This window comes from Dipodomys spectabilis, unplaced genomic scaffold (assembly GCF_019054845.1).
Source record: "Dipodomys spectabilis isolate Male_0828 unplaced genomic scaffold, ASM1905484v1 ptg000019l, whole genome shotgun sequence".
Lineage (NCBI taxonomy): Eukaryota > Metazoa > Chordata > Mammalia > Rodentia > Heteromyidae > Dipodomys > Dipodomys spectabilis.
In genome coordinates, this window is record NW_024870696.1 from 15,743,974 (window position 1) to 15,759,770 (window position 15,797).

Sequence of the window (15,797 nt, forward strand, 5' to 3'; positions counted from 1 at the left end):
TTTCATATAAACATAGTGGTCCTACTTCTTGACCAGTTTTTTCACTTTTCCCCCCTTAATTATGACTACTTTCCTCCTGAAACCAGGCTGAGGCATCACAAGTGCTGTTTAAGTTGCTAAAAATTTGACAGCCACTTTTTCTATCCTTTTGAAATCTCTGAAAAAATTGTAAGTAAGTAAAATTTTGGTGGCCCTGAGAAATAAATACATGTTGAACATGTGCTCTACCACTGAGCTATTTCTTCAGCCCCTCTGACTCTTAATTCTTCCCTATTTGTTATTGGTATTGAGAACTCTGTATTTTCCTTTCCTTGTTTTCTTTTTTTTTTTTTTTTGTATTGTCTCTCTGATCATTTCAAAATTTCTCTGATTTCTATTCTTCCTTCCTTCCTATAAAATACTTTGAAATCTGTATTTGGGCTTTATTCTCTTCTGCTCTGCTAGTTTCATAGCTTCCACATAAGTTACTTCCAAATTTTCAACAGCTAGCTTAAATGTCCTCACTAGTTTTCCTACCAAAAATCTGAGACATCCTACCAGAACTTCAAATTGAATCTTTGTAAGGCAAAATATAATTTCCTTTCTTTTAAGTTTATATTTCTATGACTTCAATTTTTGGTTAGAATCTCATTATCTTTAGTCATTCACAAAGGCGAAAAAGTCTCTAACATTTGATACTTCCTTCTTTTTCACAAAGTTGTGAAGTCATTATCAGTTCAATTTTAACATTTTTATATCCTTCTCTTCTATTCTTATTCCTGCAAATGCCTCAAAGTCTCAATATTTCTTGTTGATTTATAATGGCTTCTTAATGAATCCGTTTTCAGTTGCTTTCCTAACAAGTCATTTTAATTAGTCTCTTAATTCCATTGAAAATATCCTACTAAAAAACTTTCAGTGGTTTTCCTATAAACAGTGTGAAATCTAAATCCTTAACCAGGCTCTCAAAAAAAAAATGGTTCTAATTATTTTCTAGTCTTTTTTGTTGTTTTTCATTTGTCTCTTCATGTCCTTTTTCTACTAAATTTTTTTTATTCTATCAGGTGCTGGTGGCTTACACCTGTAATCCTAGCTACTCAGGAGGCTGAGATCTAAGGATTGCAGTTTGAAGCCAGCAAGGACGGGAAAGTCTGTAAGACTCTTATCTCTAATTATCTACAAAAAAGCTCGAAGTGGAACTGTGGCTCAAGTAGCAGAGTATTAGCTATGAGCAAAGAGGCTCAGGAACAGTGCCTAGGACCTGAGTTCAAGCCCAGGATCAAAACACACACACACACACACACACACACACACACACACACACACACACACACACACACACACACTTTTATATGTGATTCTTTCTCATTTCTATGCCTTTCCCCCCCTCCCATTGTAATCCCCATCAATGCCCTTGCTCAATGTATGGCTTATTCCAACCTTTCTTTCCTTTAAACCACACATACAACATAAATGTATTTTATGCAGGGAATATTTTTGTAATTCTTTCAAGCTAAAATAAATTTTTAATAAATTCTTTAAGAAAACAGGGTTTTGCTCTTTTGGGCTATAGAGACAATGTGACTTTTATTTTTCTGTAAGTTCCTTGAGAACAAAATAGTCTCTCCAATCATTAAACATACTCGTACTGTCTACTTTTGTCAATTTGTTTATCTCATGAGGGTGAAACAAGTTAAAATGGAGGAAAAGAAAAGAAAGCAATTATTTTCCTTTCCATACCTAATGCATCATGAAGATATTGTTGTCCTACTAACTTGAGGTACTCCTCGATGGATTTGGTGGCAATCGTATTCTCTCTGAAGATTAAGACATCATGCTCTCCACAACGATCCACCTCAGACATCACCAAGTCGGTCAGAAAATCCTGGTTGAACAGTATTTAGTCAGGCAGAATAACTGAATACATAGTCCACATTAGAAGAGGTAAGTAAAATATCAGTCATCTTAGGAATGATGCTTTCAAACCTAAGTTACCAATTCACTGGAAAGGAAAAAGGAAATCAAGATAAAAATCTTACATGTCACTACCTCTAAGTTTAAAATTACTTCATAGGTTTTTCCATGGAGCTTTTGAAAAAGATCATAATTCTGAATGTAGCCTACATGTCTCTGAACTCTTGGTCTCTGTCTAGTTCTTCAACTGTGTCTAGTATCATTCTTTCTACACTTTAGCCTCAGGGGCTTTCTTTTTAGGTCATTAAATACATATATTCTCCATTCAGCACAAAGCCTTCTGCAAATGCTGTTCTCAGTTCTATTCCACTCCCACTCTCATTCCCATCCCCACTTCCACAGCGCTAATTCTTGGAATCCTTTGGATCTTAGTTTACAACTCGTTTCCTCAGTAAAACCTTCCCTGATCAATACTGTCCCTATAAAGTCCTTGTCGGCCCCATTCCTCCATACTTCACAGCATTATCTATCCTTTTAGTCTACTGTACTTCTTCCTGGAATTACACATGTATTTCCACAACTACTTTAATTAATATGTCTTCCCCAGAAAACAGAAAGCCCTATGAGGCTAAAGATACTGTCTATTTGTGTTTACCCCACACTTTCAATATATGCCATATATATGTCCAATGTGTAAGAGGTACAAATGCCCATAATGTCAAAATGGAACTTTTGGAACTCATCCTTTGGACTCATGATTTTTGTCTGGCATTATATTCATCCACCCACCAAGAGACAAGGAAGAAATAAGGAGAATTAAAATCCTGAAGAAAGCCTTTCATCATTCCTTATTAGCCCTAAAACAAGTATTGTCAATTTCAATGTGCTCAGCTTGGAATGGGGTAACATTATGTATTTTGAATATCACATAATAACTGGATATTCCCTGGGGTCCAGAACAAAAAACAAAGGGATTATGCTTAATATTAGTTTAAAATTCAATCTTTTAAGTATTGATGGGGCCCAGGTGCTGGTGGCTCACACCTATAGCCCTAGCTATTCAGGAAGCTAATAAAGAGGATCGTGTTCCAAGCCTGCCCAAGCAAGAAAGTCGGCGAGGTTCTTATCTCCAATTAACCACTAAAAGAACTGGAAGTGGAGCTGTGGCACAAAGAGTACCAGACTTGAGGAAGAAGATTTGAGGACAGTGTCAAGGCCCTAAGCTGAAGCAATAGTGGCACCAAAAAAAAAAAAAAAAAAAAGATACAAACAAAACTCAGAAAACCAACAACTCCTCCCCCAAAACATAATGAAACTCACTCTGGAGCAGTTGTAGACTTAAGAATGATTACTGACACTTACAGTAATAGGATACAATTTTGGACATGATGTTTTAGTTAGATAGTGATTTAAAACCCTCTGAACTTCTCCACTTTAAATAGATACAGTTTACAATACACAAATTAAAAGTTGCTTAAAAAATCTATGCATCGCTGAACCTTTCAGCAACTGAAAAGCAGAAATACCATATCTATAAAATATAAAGGTGAGACAATTTCAAAGATGCTTCACCCACCGTTTTAACAACAGAACACTTATTTTCAGTAAATTCAAACACAAAAATTATAGTCAATAGAAAGAGAAGGAGCTATATTTCTAATATAGTGCTATATTCTGATTTATATCAAGAAAATTTAATGGCATTTATTTTTTCTATTTGTGTTCTTAAATAAATGATTGTAGCAGTGAGTATGGATCTGGAATGTAATTCTACAATGACCAGTTGGCTTCTAATACACTGGAGACCCAGATTACTAAGTGACTGTGCTTCACAGCTCAAAGATGACTTACCGATTTCCTTGTTTAAAATCTTCCTTTTTACTTTATACTACTGCAGAATGAAATGAGATGAGTAGCTACCAATTACTATCTTTGATATTTTTAATCCAAATAAAGATATTAATCCCATGAGAACTGCTGTTAATATTCATCATGCTTCTTGAATATTTTGTTCTCTGCCTATGGGATATAGTAATTAATTATTTTCTTTCTCTCTCTCTTTTAAGCAGTTCTGAGGTTCTGAACTCATGGCTTGCATTTGCTAGGCAAGCACTCTACCAATTGAGCCATGTCTCCAGTCCATTTTTGCTTTAGTCATTTTTTTAAGGTAGGTTCTCTTATTTTATTTATTTATTTAGCCATGGATAGGTCATGGCCCACAATACCTAGGGCCTCCTACATAGTTGGGATCGCAGGCATGAGCCACTAGCTTAACTTGTACAAATAATATTCATTAAATAATCTTCAGAAAGTGTAGTGGGGAAGAAAATTGTCACACAACACACTCAAACTAAAGGTAAAGAATTTGAACACATTGTGAGGTTAGCATATCAATCTTACTGGCTGGCTATAGTATTTGCCCTTTAAGAAAATGAACAAATGAATGAACAAATATTTGTTGATTCCTCCATTTCATACTAGCATTCTAATCCCATCTCTTCTAAATCTAATAATTATGAATAATCTTTTCTTAACTCTTTCTCACACCCTTTTCTTTTTATGACTGATAGTAAAGTACATTTGAATTTGAATTTCTGGTTTCCAATCTCAATTTCTTTCTTAAAGGAAAGGAAATTTTTAGGCAAGGTAACCCTCCCTTCCTCTTTCCACTTACCTTGGCTCTGCCAGTACTCTGAAGAATGTGCACTAAGGCACACGCCAGCTCCTCTTTATTCCTCACACTAATTACTGGCTCAAGAACAGAACATAGCATGGTATAGTTGCTGGTGACAAATTCTGCAAATTCTTTATATTGCTCCATAGGCAGAATGGTGATAGTTTGGAAACGTGACTTAATTCGAATAGAAGGTCCTCCTGTCTTTCCTTTATTGGGTGTAGGAGTACTTACTGGATACCACTTTTCTACAAATTGGCGACCAGTCACACTGGCAGTGGGAATGTTGACTAGCCCTACATAATTATTCTTGTCCTTTTTTTTCTTTTTCTCCACATCCTTATAAATGTGAACTGTGATGCTATGGAGATGTGGAAGGCTGTAGAATTCAAAATGTTCACCCCAGAATATATTGTCAGCTTTGGTCTTGCTGGTTGTACGAGCAAAGAGGGTATCATCAAGGCACAGTTCACAGAAATATTTCTTTTTAGGGGCAAGATCCTTGGCTTCAATGATCCATAAACGGAGAACATTTTCGGCTCGTCTGCAATTGTCCTATAGAGGCAAGAAAGATTAATTTGAAAGCTGCTATGGCAGAAAGAGAACATTTTCTTATAGTGATGCTGATAATGTATTCTATTAAGAGGAGTCAACTTAGGATAAGACCAAGCTCTAACATTCTTAGATAACCAAATATATTCTATTTTATTTGGATTAAAAATATTTTCTAATTTATCCTATGGTCTCATTTTTATCACACACTAATTTCTGACATGGATATGTCACTTACCTTTTCTGTATCTCCTTACTAACATTGGCACAATCACAACAATAGTCCCTGTGAAATTATCCCTCATTGTAAAATGTCATAACATGTATGTAGACGTTAAAACCATTAAGCTATAAACTAGTCACGGTGGTACATGCCTGTTATCCAGCACTTGCAAGGCTAAGACATGAAGATCACAAATTTTAGGCCAGTATAGGCTCCATAGTAATTTGGAAGGGAGCCTAGGCTAAACAGTGAGACTCTATCTCAAACCCAAATAATAATAATGTCAAAAAAATCTGTTAAGCTCTATAAAAATTAAGATATTGTCAGTGCATTTATCTTTCATTAACTTGCTGCTTAGATATATATTTTTTAGACATTCAAGGCTACTATTACCTTATTTGGTTGAACTGTTCTGCGAAGGTTTTCCATCCACTTATCTCTCTCTGAGGCAGAGTTACAGCTGAAGCATTTACTTCCACTTAAATAGGTGACCTATAACATAAAAATTAGGTATTAAAAAAATGGAAATGTATGATTAGAGGGTCTATGTTCCTAATTCTACTGTTAAGAGTTAGGGATATACTATAAATCCAAATTTTAAGTTTTGTCTTATATATATATATATATATATACACATATATATATATATATATACACACACATATACAGATACATATATGTATCTATATATATTAATCTGCTTTTTAAATTTATTCTCTAGGTAGAATCCACATTCATTCCCTGGTATGCGAACAAAAGCCTCGGAGAATTTGTTTGCCTATGGTTCAGAAAAATTCAAGGTAAAAACTTTTCAGGCCACATCTTAAATTAACTGCAAATGAATATGTTCAATTCTGAGCTACTGAAAAATAACTGAAAAGGGAAGATCGTTTTTCAAACAGTTTATTAGATTTCTCAAGACTGCCTTCACCATAATACTACAGAAGACTACTAAATGAAATAAAATTTATTGAATTACTGTCTTTAGAATTCATTTTTCTTCTACTAGGTAACTTGCTGCTGGTTTCCAGTTAGTTATTAGGTTATCCTGACAACTATTATCATTATCCATTACAAATGAAACATGTAGCTCATGGACTTCATATGCCTAGCACTTGAGGCTGAGTTTAGTACAAAACCTACTGAGTAGAGTTTCACAAATAAGGAAAAGTTCAGGTGATTTTTATTAAAAAGAATATCAAGAAGTAACTCAAATGATTTTTATTAAAGAGTACCAATACTACAGGTGGACCCATTGCAACAATGAGATGTACAAGTCGTATGTCGAAAACGAACTTTACAACTTTGGTGGGGTGGGAGGACGGGGGAGGATGGGATGGGAAGGGGAAACAAAGGAGGAGGCTACAATGCTTGATAAGAAATGTACTCATTATCTTGCCCATGTAATTGTAACCCCTCTGTACAGTATTTTCACACACAAAAAAGAGTACCAATACATGGCCTGCCTAAGTTGCTGAAATTTGTTCACATAATTCAATCTCAGGTCATAATCCAGTGATGAGATCAGATTATGTACTCTGCCTGAAATGGTAGCTACTAGCATCATGTGGCTAGTGAACAGCTAAAATGTGGTAGCAAACTACCATGTTTAGGACCATGAATGGAGTTACAAAAATAAAAATATGGTCCTAGATCAAGAACTATTCATGTGATAAATTAGAGTTCCCCCAAATAACATTAAAATTGAGGATATATTGCTCCAAGAGAAAAATAGTATAGTGTGTTATCTTTATTACTAAAACGTAAAGCATTAAAAATTAAAATATTAAAATGCTAAAAATTAAGATATTAATTTAATAAGTTTTTGTTAACTTCTGCTGAGAATGTAGTAAATAGCCAACTATTTTTTGAAAGCAGACAAGAGAAAAGTAAGGAGCCATTGTCATTAATAACTTTAAAAGAAATGTAATTAGATGAACATCTCCCAACTTTTTATTAAAAATAAAAAACGTTCATCAATTGAAAATTAGCAATATAACAGCGATGAACTCTTGTTGATTATTCTATTTACTCTTTTTTTTTTTTTACCTCAAAGCAGAAGTCTTGTCCAAGGATGCTACTATGAAGTGGTTTCACTGCCACAGGCTCCCCTCTACCAAGATCCAGACATTCCACTGCACTGCATGGGCTCAGCAAGGATTCATGGGAACGTGACTCTTTTAGTTTGGGCAGCCCACGAGACCTAAAAGTAGAAGATATTTAAGGTGATGTTATCTGGCCAACAAAAAACTGAAGGTTTGATGCAATGGAGACTAACAACTGTATAAACATCTAAGGGGAAAAATAAAAGGAAGAGCAAATTAATCATCTATAGCAATAATAGTATAATTTAGTCATATGGAATATATCAACTATTTATAAATACATATATGAACAGAAACACTTTTTTAAACTAAGCATAGGAATATAGTCTTAGTTCTGATGACCTTGTGTTATCATCAGGTGACAATAAACGCCTTGGGATTGTTTTTATTAAAAAAAAATACAGTCTTAAGGAAGCTCCAGCTCAGCTCCTTTATTTACTTATGATCTTGATATATGCAGTTCATGCTGGCCTTGAACTTGCACTTTTCCTGCTTCTGCATTTTATAGGATTTTAGGCATGCATCATAATGTCCAGCCTATTTAGACCTTATTATTATTATTATTTCTATATTGCAATAAGGAAAAATAAAATAATCTTATTCTTTACTTAAAAATATTGTCAAACATTTCTTATTTTTATATTCATGCTACAGTTTTAGCTTCTTATATCACTGACAAAATAGTAGTCGTTGAATCTTCAGTTTATTTAATCTCTGACAGAATACTTGTTTTTTCTTTGTTTGTTTGTTTGTTTTTTTTGTTTTTGTCGGTTGCGGGGCTTGAACTCTGGGCCTGGGCACTATCCTGAGCTCTTCAGCTCAAGGCTAGTGCTCTACCACTTGAGCCACAGTGCCATTCTCTGACAAAATACATACCCACAGACACACACACATCAAAGCTAATTTTTTCAGCACAGAATATCTCTCAAAAGGCTGATTTCCATTTCAATATGAAATTCTCCTGACAGCCTTTGCTTCTACCAACGCTTTACAGTACAAATGTGAATAAAGAACAAAATGCCCTCAAGAAACTTCCCACCGTGAAAAACAATGGCCAAACTTTGATAGGGAACAACGTATTGGATCTGTTGACATTGTTGAGACATCCTGGATGATTTTATTTCCTGTATTTTTTTTTTTTTAAAGAATCATGACTCATGTCACTATGGCAGCAGTAATTCACTGGCTTCCTCTTCAAAGAATTAATGGAGTCTAACAATGTGAAGCATAGAGTTTCTGAATCCAGAACTGGTTGGCCATCCAGTTTTACTTAATGATCACAGTATTGATAAAATACTCAAGTTAAATACCTATATTTCAAGAATAAGTATTTAGAAATGATGATAAAAAGAAATGCCGTGTAAAGACATTTGTTTTTAGCAGTTTTATTCATTTCCTTGAAACCAAGATAGCATTCAAAGGAAATGAAGCACTTAATGCTAGAGCAGTACTTAGACAGTAATGCTCCATTCTAATGGTGTTTAATTAAACTTCATAACACAAGAAATATTTCAACAATAATGATTTAACTGCTCTTTCCACACAAATACAAAAAAAAAAATCAACCACTATTTAAGTTTTAGGCTGAAAACATGTATTCTGATATTTCAGCAAATTTTGAAGTATGTTTATATTTATGTTTCCCATTAATAATATAAAAAAATGTACAAGAAAGTGTAACAATGAAATACCTCTACATTTATTTCCTTTTGTTCTGGATAAGACAATGACACGTTTGCAATTATATGCTGCAAATACTGCACATCAATTAAAAACAGCTAAAAGCTACTCTACTGTATCTTACAATATGCTATTTTGGAAGCCTTGATGAAGCTTGGGTGAGAAATCAAAGCACTATAATCTTTTTTAAACAAATATATAACAATTCTAACAAACATTTCTCAGGAGAAGTTGCTGAAGGGGAAACGCCTTGCAAGTTCTGGGATGAATCTCTCACAAGGAAAATCCAAAGCATATATAAAAAGGAGTTTCAACAAAAGGCTTACTTTTATTAAAAAAAAAGTTAATTTTATTTCAAACAAAATAAATGTCTACCTACATGAAGCAACTGTATAGCCACCTGGTAGTGCAACCCCAAATCATAGCGGTGCCACATGTCCTGGAATAGCAAGTCACTTCCTGGACTACATTTCAGAAAACAACTCTCTGTTCGGAAGACAGGAACCAACAGAAGATGGTTTCCCTGCTGCCTTCGGTAACTGATATCATCTTTGGATAAATGCTTCCCAGGTGTTATTCAAGTCTTCGATAGAGCAGAACAGAAACATAAACAACAGACCAAGTCATCATCTTCATCCAAACCCTGCAGAATTGGTAATATTCCTTCTTTTCCTTTAGGCTGCATCTAGCCCCTCAGGTAACACAAACAAGGTTCCAGGGCTCTAGGCTGGGCCTGTTGCCATGGTGCTACACCTGTGAGGAGATTAGAGCTGGGAGGCTGCAGAGAGAAGCGGCAGCTTGAAGGACTCAAGGAAAGATCTCTGCAAACATGGCAAAAGTGACCATTTTAATCAGAAAGGAAAGAATGGTGAAGCCCTTGCTCGTCTCTATTAGCAAATTCTCAAAGGTTATACCAAAGAAACCGGGAATGAAGGTGGATATCTTATTAAAAATTCTGTTATGAATAAATCTAAGCTTCATATATACTAATTCCAACCATCCTGCCAGAAAGCATTTCATATACCTCATTTGCCATCTTTCCTATCTCTTCTGTTTCCTCTGTAATGCTTAGCCTACTTTAAAGTTTCTAAAAATTATTTTATATAAAATTATCTGGTTTACAAATTTTCTTCCTTTAGAGATAGTTGGACAAAATCCCTTTTTTACTATTGTATTTTCAATGCATGCAGTGTATAGCTCAACGGCTGCCATAAACAGGTACCACCTGGAATTGTAACTCTAAACTCTTCTTACTGAAATTTCCATTATTAATACATAGTTCAGAATTTCCCATTGGTCAGTCTCTCTCCCTCCCTCCCACCCTCTCTCCCTCTCCCTCTCTCTCTCTCTCTCTCTCTCTCTCTCGATATCTAGATCTAGATATCTATACACACACACACACACACACACACACACACACACACACGCACATGAACTGAAAGCCAAGGAAACTAATATGTTCAACATTCTAAATAAATAAGCAGGCTCTTCCTGTATCTCAGAGAAGACAGTAGTAATTCCCAGAGAAGCAAGATTACAGTAAACAGGAAGATCAAACAGACTGGGAATGGCTTAGGGCAAGAGGCATTATCTGTATAACTATTTCCATATAATGGCATTAGTAACCCCCAAGTCTCCTCTAAATCATGTTTACCTCCTCCTGTACCTTCATATGAATTGATTTTTCTTAGATCTACAAACTGTAGAGTCTTAGCAGCCCTATGGCACCACAGTTTACTCCCTTAATGGAAAGCAGAAGGTGGATTTATTGGGAGAATAATGAGCTTAAAACTTTGTCCAAGCCACTCTGACAGATACTTTTTATCAAGAAACCTGACCCAGCCTTGAAAGTGGATATTGAATCCCTTGACTACTTGCCAGATTCTCTTCCTGACTGATTTCTTTCTTCCTAGACCATCAGCCCAAGTTACTATACCATGTGAGAATAATGTAGGGTTTCAGTATAAATATTTCTAGATTTAATTGAGAATATGCTTTCCGAGGGCAATTTTACTCATAATCAAGGAACACGGTACTCTCCACGTTTCTGCTTAATGTCTGTGCACAATCTATCTAAACTCTAGCACTGTGAAGGTAAGGGTTAATTAAAATTGCTGATGATTATCTGCTGCTTTTGACCTATTAAGGAAACAAATTATAAGGCAAGAGAGGCTTTCTGTTGCTCACTAGATCAAATGAGTATTATATTGCTTCAGTCCTCATCCCTATCTAAAATCACTCTTAAAAGACGAATCAATCTTTAAAATCAACTGGGGGATGGGGCGCCAACTGATGTAACAGCAGATACACGATGAAGGAAAAAAATGTCAAAGGACTCTGATTAGCACAATTTAAACACAGCACAGCTGGCTTTCCTCAGCTTATCCATCCAATTCTGTAAAAAGCCACATTTCCTCCACAGTTTCAATAATGCCTAGATATGCTAGCTCAATCTGCCACATGTTTACAGATTCAGCTCCAAATTTAGGAATTGGGAAACTTTTAATTAAAAATGCTTATTGCCACACAAAATCCAGGACTCCAGTGCAGGTGAGTTTCTGCTTGGCGTGGCAGTTATGGTTCCAGACTGTTTCACTGAATTCTTGAAAAGGACAGCCAGTAAATGCACCGATGTTTCAGCCAGTATGCATTTGTAAAGGCATTCACTTTCTCTGAAAATTTCCCATTATAATTAACAAGATTCAGTATTCTAATGCTCTACCAACAAATGTACAGTTTTTTTTTAAAAATTGCATCATAGCGCTCCACTTGGAGAAAAATACTTTTACCTATTCTCTAGATGCGATTATTTTTTAATCAGGCATTTCATGAAAACATCCAGATGATATTTTCTTTAAAAAGTAAAATTTTCTGAATAATAATTGTATCAGTTCTCCTCCCTGAACTAAAATTAGGATCCATTTATCAGTTTTACTTGTGATAGTAAAAAAAGTGTCTTCCCTGAGGATCCTGGCAGCTCTTTAGCTTCAGGTAAAACCAGTCCTGTTGCTTACGTTACTCACTGACCTTCATGTTAGCTTAAAATTACACTGTACACAGTGGAAGCACTATGTATACCATACGTCTTCTCTTTCCCTGCCCCAGCTTCCAGACAGTATGTTCTAATGAGTTAAGCTGCTGACAAAGAGTATACAAAAGCTAGAGTGGCCACTTAAAATGAACAAAACTTGCTAGGTGACGGTGGTTTACACCTGTAATTCTAGCTACTCTGGAGGCTGAGATCTGAGGATCATGGCTCAAAGACAGCATGGGTAGAAAAGTCCATGGAAGTGGCGCAGCAGTGGCTCAAAATGGTAGAGTGCTAGCCTTGAGCAAATAAAAAAAGTCAGAGACAGTGACCAGGCCCTAAGTTCAAGCCCCATGACCCACAAAAAACAAAGCAAAACAAAACACACTCAGGGCAAGGAAATTTATCTCAAAGGAAAAAAAACAATACCCACACTGACTTTGGTATATATACACGTATACACAATGAAGGTAGTCTTAGAAGGAAGATTATAAATATTAAAATATATTCTGCAGGCTAGAAAATTCAAGTTATCTCCAATATGACACACACTAGGGAATAATGTACAGAAAACAGTGCCATATAATAATACATTATTCTTTTGGTGTTTAAATTGCAATGTGAGTAAAATCTACTAGCATTCCAACTACTGAATTAAAAAAATAGAAATATAGCCAGGTACCAATGGCTCTTATCTGTAACCCTTCCTACTTGGGAGCTAAACATAGAATTACAGTTTAACAGACCCCTTCTTAACTCATAGCTGGGTGTGGTGGTGTGTGTCTGTCATTTTAGCTATGATAATAAGTCCAAATAGATCAAGGTTCAGACATGTGTCTGAGCAGGAAACAAGAATCTATCTCAAAAATGACCAGGACATAAAACAGCTAGAAAGATGGTTCAGCAATAGAGCACCTGCCTAGCAACCCTTGTGAGGCCCTGAGGCCCATCCCTAACACAGATAGTGACATACACAAAATGAAACACTCGAAACTACTGACATTCTAGACAGTGAGTGGAAAGCTAAGTGAATTGTTTCCTCTTTTATTTATTTGCTAGACTTTAGTGTATCCATTGCTTCAATATTAATGTTTAAGGTGAAAGAATAGGAAACAACTAGAAAAATTTAATGACATTTACTTTTTCTTTGTGTGCTGGTACCAGGTTTGAACTTAGGACCTCATGGCTCTTGCTTGGCTTGCAATTCTACTTCTTGAGCCATACGTACAGTCAGGCATTTTGTTGGTTAATTAAGAGATGCAATCTTGCATACTTTTCTGCCTGGGATGACCAGTATCTACCAGATCTTAGCTTCCTGCATAGATAGAATTACAAGCATGTACCACTGGTACCTGGTAACATTTATTTCTTAATTATTGTTAAACTCAAGGTTATTGTATTACGTTTCTCATTTGGTTAAATAAAAGCATATAAGGATGAATCCATCTATCTACCCATGTGTTGATGTAGCATGTACTATATATGGGTATACTAGAGGTAGCTCCAACAATTGTGAAGATGAAAGGTCATGTGTGTGTTTTTCTGTTTGACCACGGAGCCCATAGACACAGGTAAGTTTTGGGTGGTAGAAGTGGAATATGGAGCAGATGTGTGTCTCAGCAAGACTAGTTTGGTCAAGGAATTGACAGAGAGGTATACAGAGAGGGAAAAAGTCTAAGACTAAGAGATTAGTTCCTAGATTATGGTTATCACTCTGTATAACAAGCATGAACTAAGCTACCAGAAATGATGAAGAAGTAGTTGGAGTTGAGACAGACTATGTAGGAGGCAAATAGGCCTTGATGACTGGATCACTGCAGTTGCAGAGAAGTGGTAGACTGAAGGATGCCTGGTCATTCTGGCTTGAACCTCTGGATAGAAAAAACCTCTTGATGCCCTTCACAGAGGTAGGAAATAAGAGGCAATACTGGTTGAATTGAGAGTAGAAGTGAATTATGTTATGAACAAGTTGAGCCTGAGGTTCTTGTGGAGATATCAGGTAAACACTGAAAGAGGATATGTGGAATGAGAAAATATCCTAAAAAATAACCTAAGGAATGTTAACCTTTAAATCTAGACAGAAGAGACAGAGAAATTTGAGAGAGAGATGGAAAAGAAGGCCATTTTTTCTCAAGAATGACTTGTATCTAACACAAGTGTGTTAAAAGATCAACAGTAGCCACCGAATTTCATAGCCAAGAGGATTTGGAGACTTTGGCAAGAGGAATTTCAGGAAAAGCACAAGGACAAAAAAGAGGTTACAATCAGTTTAAAAAAAGACCACAGGGATCTAAGAAAGTAGAAACTAACTTATCTGACTGTGATGAAGAGGTAATATCAAAGTGCTAGACAGAGACTTACTGCTGGAGATTGAACTCCGGATCTCCTCTTAATCAGCCTACTTACTACTTGAGCCACGTCCCCAGTCCTTTTGCTTTTATAGCTTGTTTTTTGGAATAGGGTCTCAACAACTTTTTACACAGCTGGTCTCAAACTGTTATCCTCCTAAATAGCACCATTCTGGGCTGCAATTTTTTTTTATTATTTTCTTTCTTAAAGTGATGAATGCTCTTGGTAGAAAAAATTACAAGAATTCAGAAGGCTAGTCGGTAAAGAATTAAATAAGGGTACTTTCACCAACCTCCTATATATATTGTTGTTAGCAATTCTGTGAGCTCTCCTAGAAATACATTAAATAGGCATCTAGATTAAAAAAATATAACTATATTTAAAATGTAATACTTATATAATATGTATACTTAAATTTCTATAGTATTTATTACAAGAGTGACTTTTACCATACTTTATACAGAATATATTTTGGATTTCTGTTCATATTTAAAGATATAGGTTTAACTTGCCTCTTTATTGTTATTATTTTAAAATATATTTTTCCTGTTATTGTAGAGGAGATGTACAGAGGGGCTACAGTAATGTAAGTCAGGTAATGAGGACATTTCTTTTTGAACCATGTCACCCCTTCCCTTGCTCTCTCCCAATTTTTTTCCTCCTGTCCCCACCCACAAGTTATATAGTTCATTTTCAGCAAAGAATAGACTTATAATAAGTGTATGTGTCTGAATAGTGTGTGCAGTATTTACTTTTGTGTTTTTTCCACTGAGTTTTTGTTAATAAATAAGGATTCTTATCAACACACACAAGAAAGAATATAATAGAAAAGACACTCAACTGGAAGCTAAAAGCACTACCCTATTCACGAACTACTCGCTAACTACATGACATGAAGTAGTTTCTTTTTTCTTTTTTTATTGTGAGAATACCATACAGAGGAGTTACAATTACATGGGCAAGATAACGAGTACATTTCTTATCAAGCATTGTTGACTCCTCTTTGTTTCCCCTTCCCATCCCTTCCTATACTCCCCCCACTTCTCCCACCGGATCCTCCCCCCCACCAAAGTTGTAAAGTTCGTTTTTCGACATAACAACCTGTACATCTCATTGTTGCAATGGGTCCACCTGTATCCCTAGTTAAACAATTTGTTTTTGCCCTTCCTCTCCACAAATTATAACAGCATCAAATCTTTCTAATCTCATTTGGAAAATATGGATGCTTATTATTCCTATGGCATGCATAGTTTTGAATCTATTTCATACGTTGCAACCACAGTGAGGGACTAT

General features: G+C 35.6%; 1 protein-coding gene across 7 annotated transcripts in view; it reads right to left on the reverse strand.

Annotated features, from left to right (window-relative positions):
* Rasal2 (RAS protein activator like 2) overlaps positions 1–15,797 on the reverse strand; it is a 254,957-nt gene that overhangs the window by 30,520 nt on the left and 208,640 nt on the right. For all 7 annotated transcript variants that reach the window (XM_042674319.1, XM_042674318.1, XM_042674317.1 and 4 more), the window contains exons 6-9: positions 7,392–7,545; positions 5,736–5,834; positions 4,568–5,122; positions 1,720–1,864 (exon numbers count right to left, since the gene is read on the reverse strand). In XM_042674319.1, coding sequence (XP_042530253.1) covers positions 1,720–1,864; positions 4,568–5,122; positions 5,736–5,834; positions 7,392–7,545 — 953 coding nt within the window. The remainder of the gene's footprint in view (positions 1–1,719; positions 1,865–4,567; positions 5,123–5,735; positions 5,835–7,391; positions 7,546–15,797) is intronic.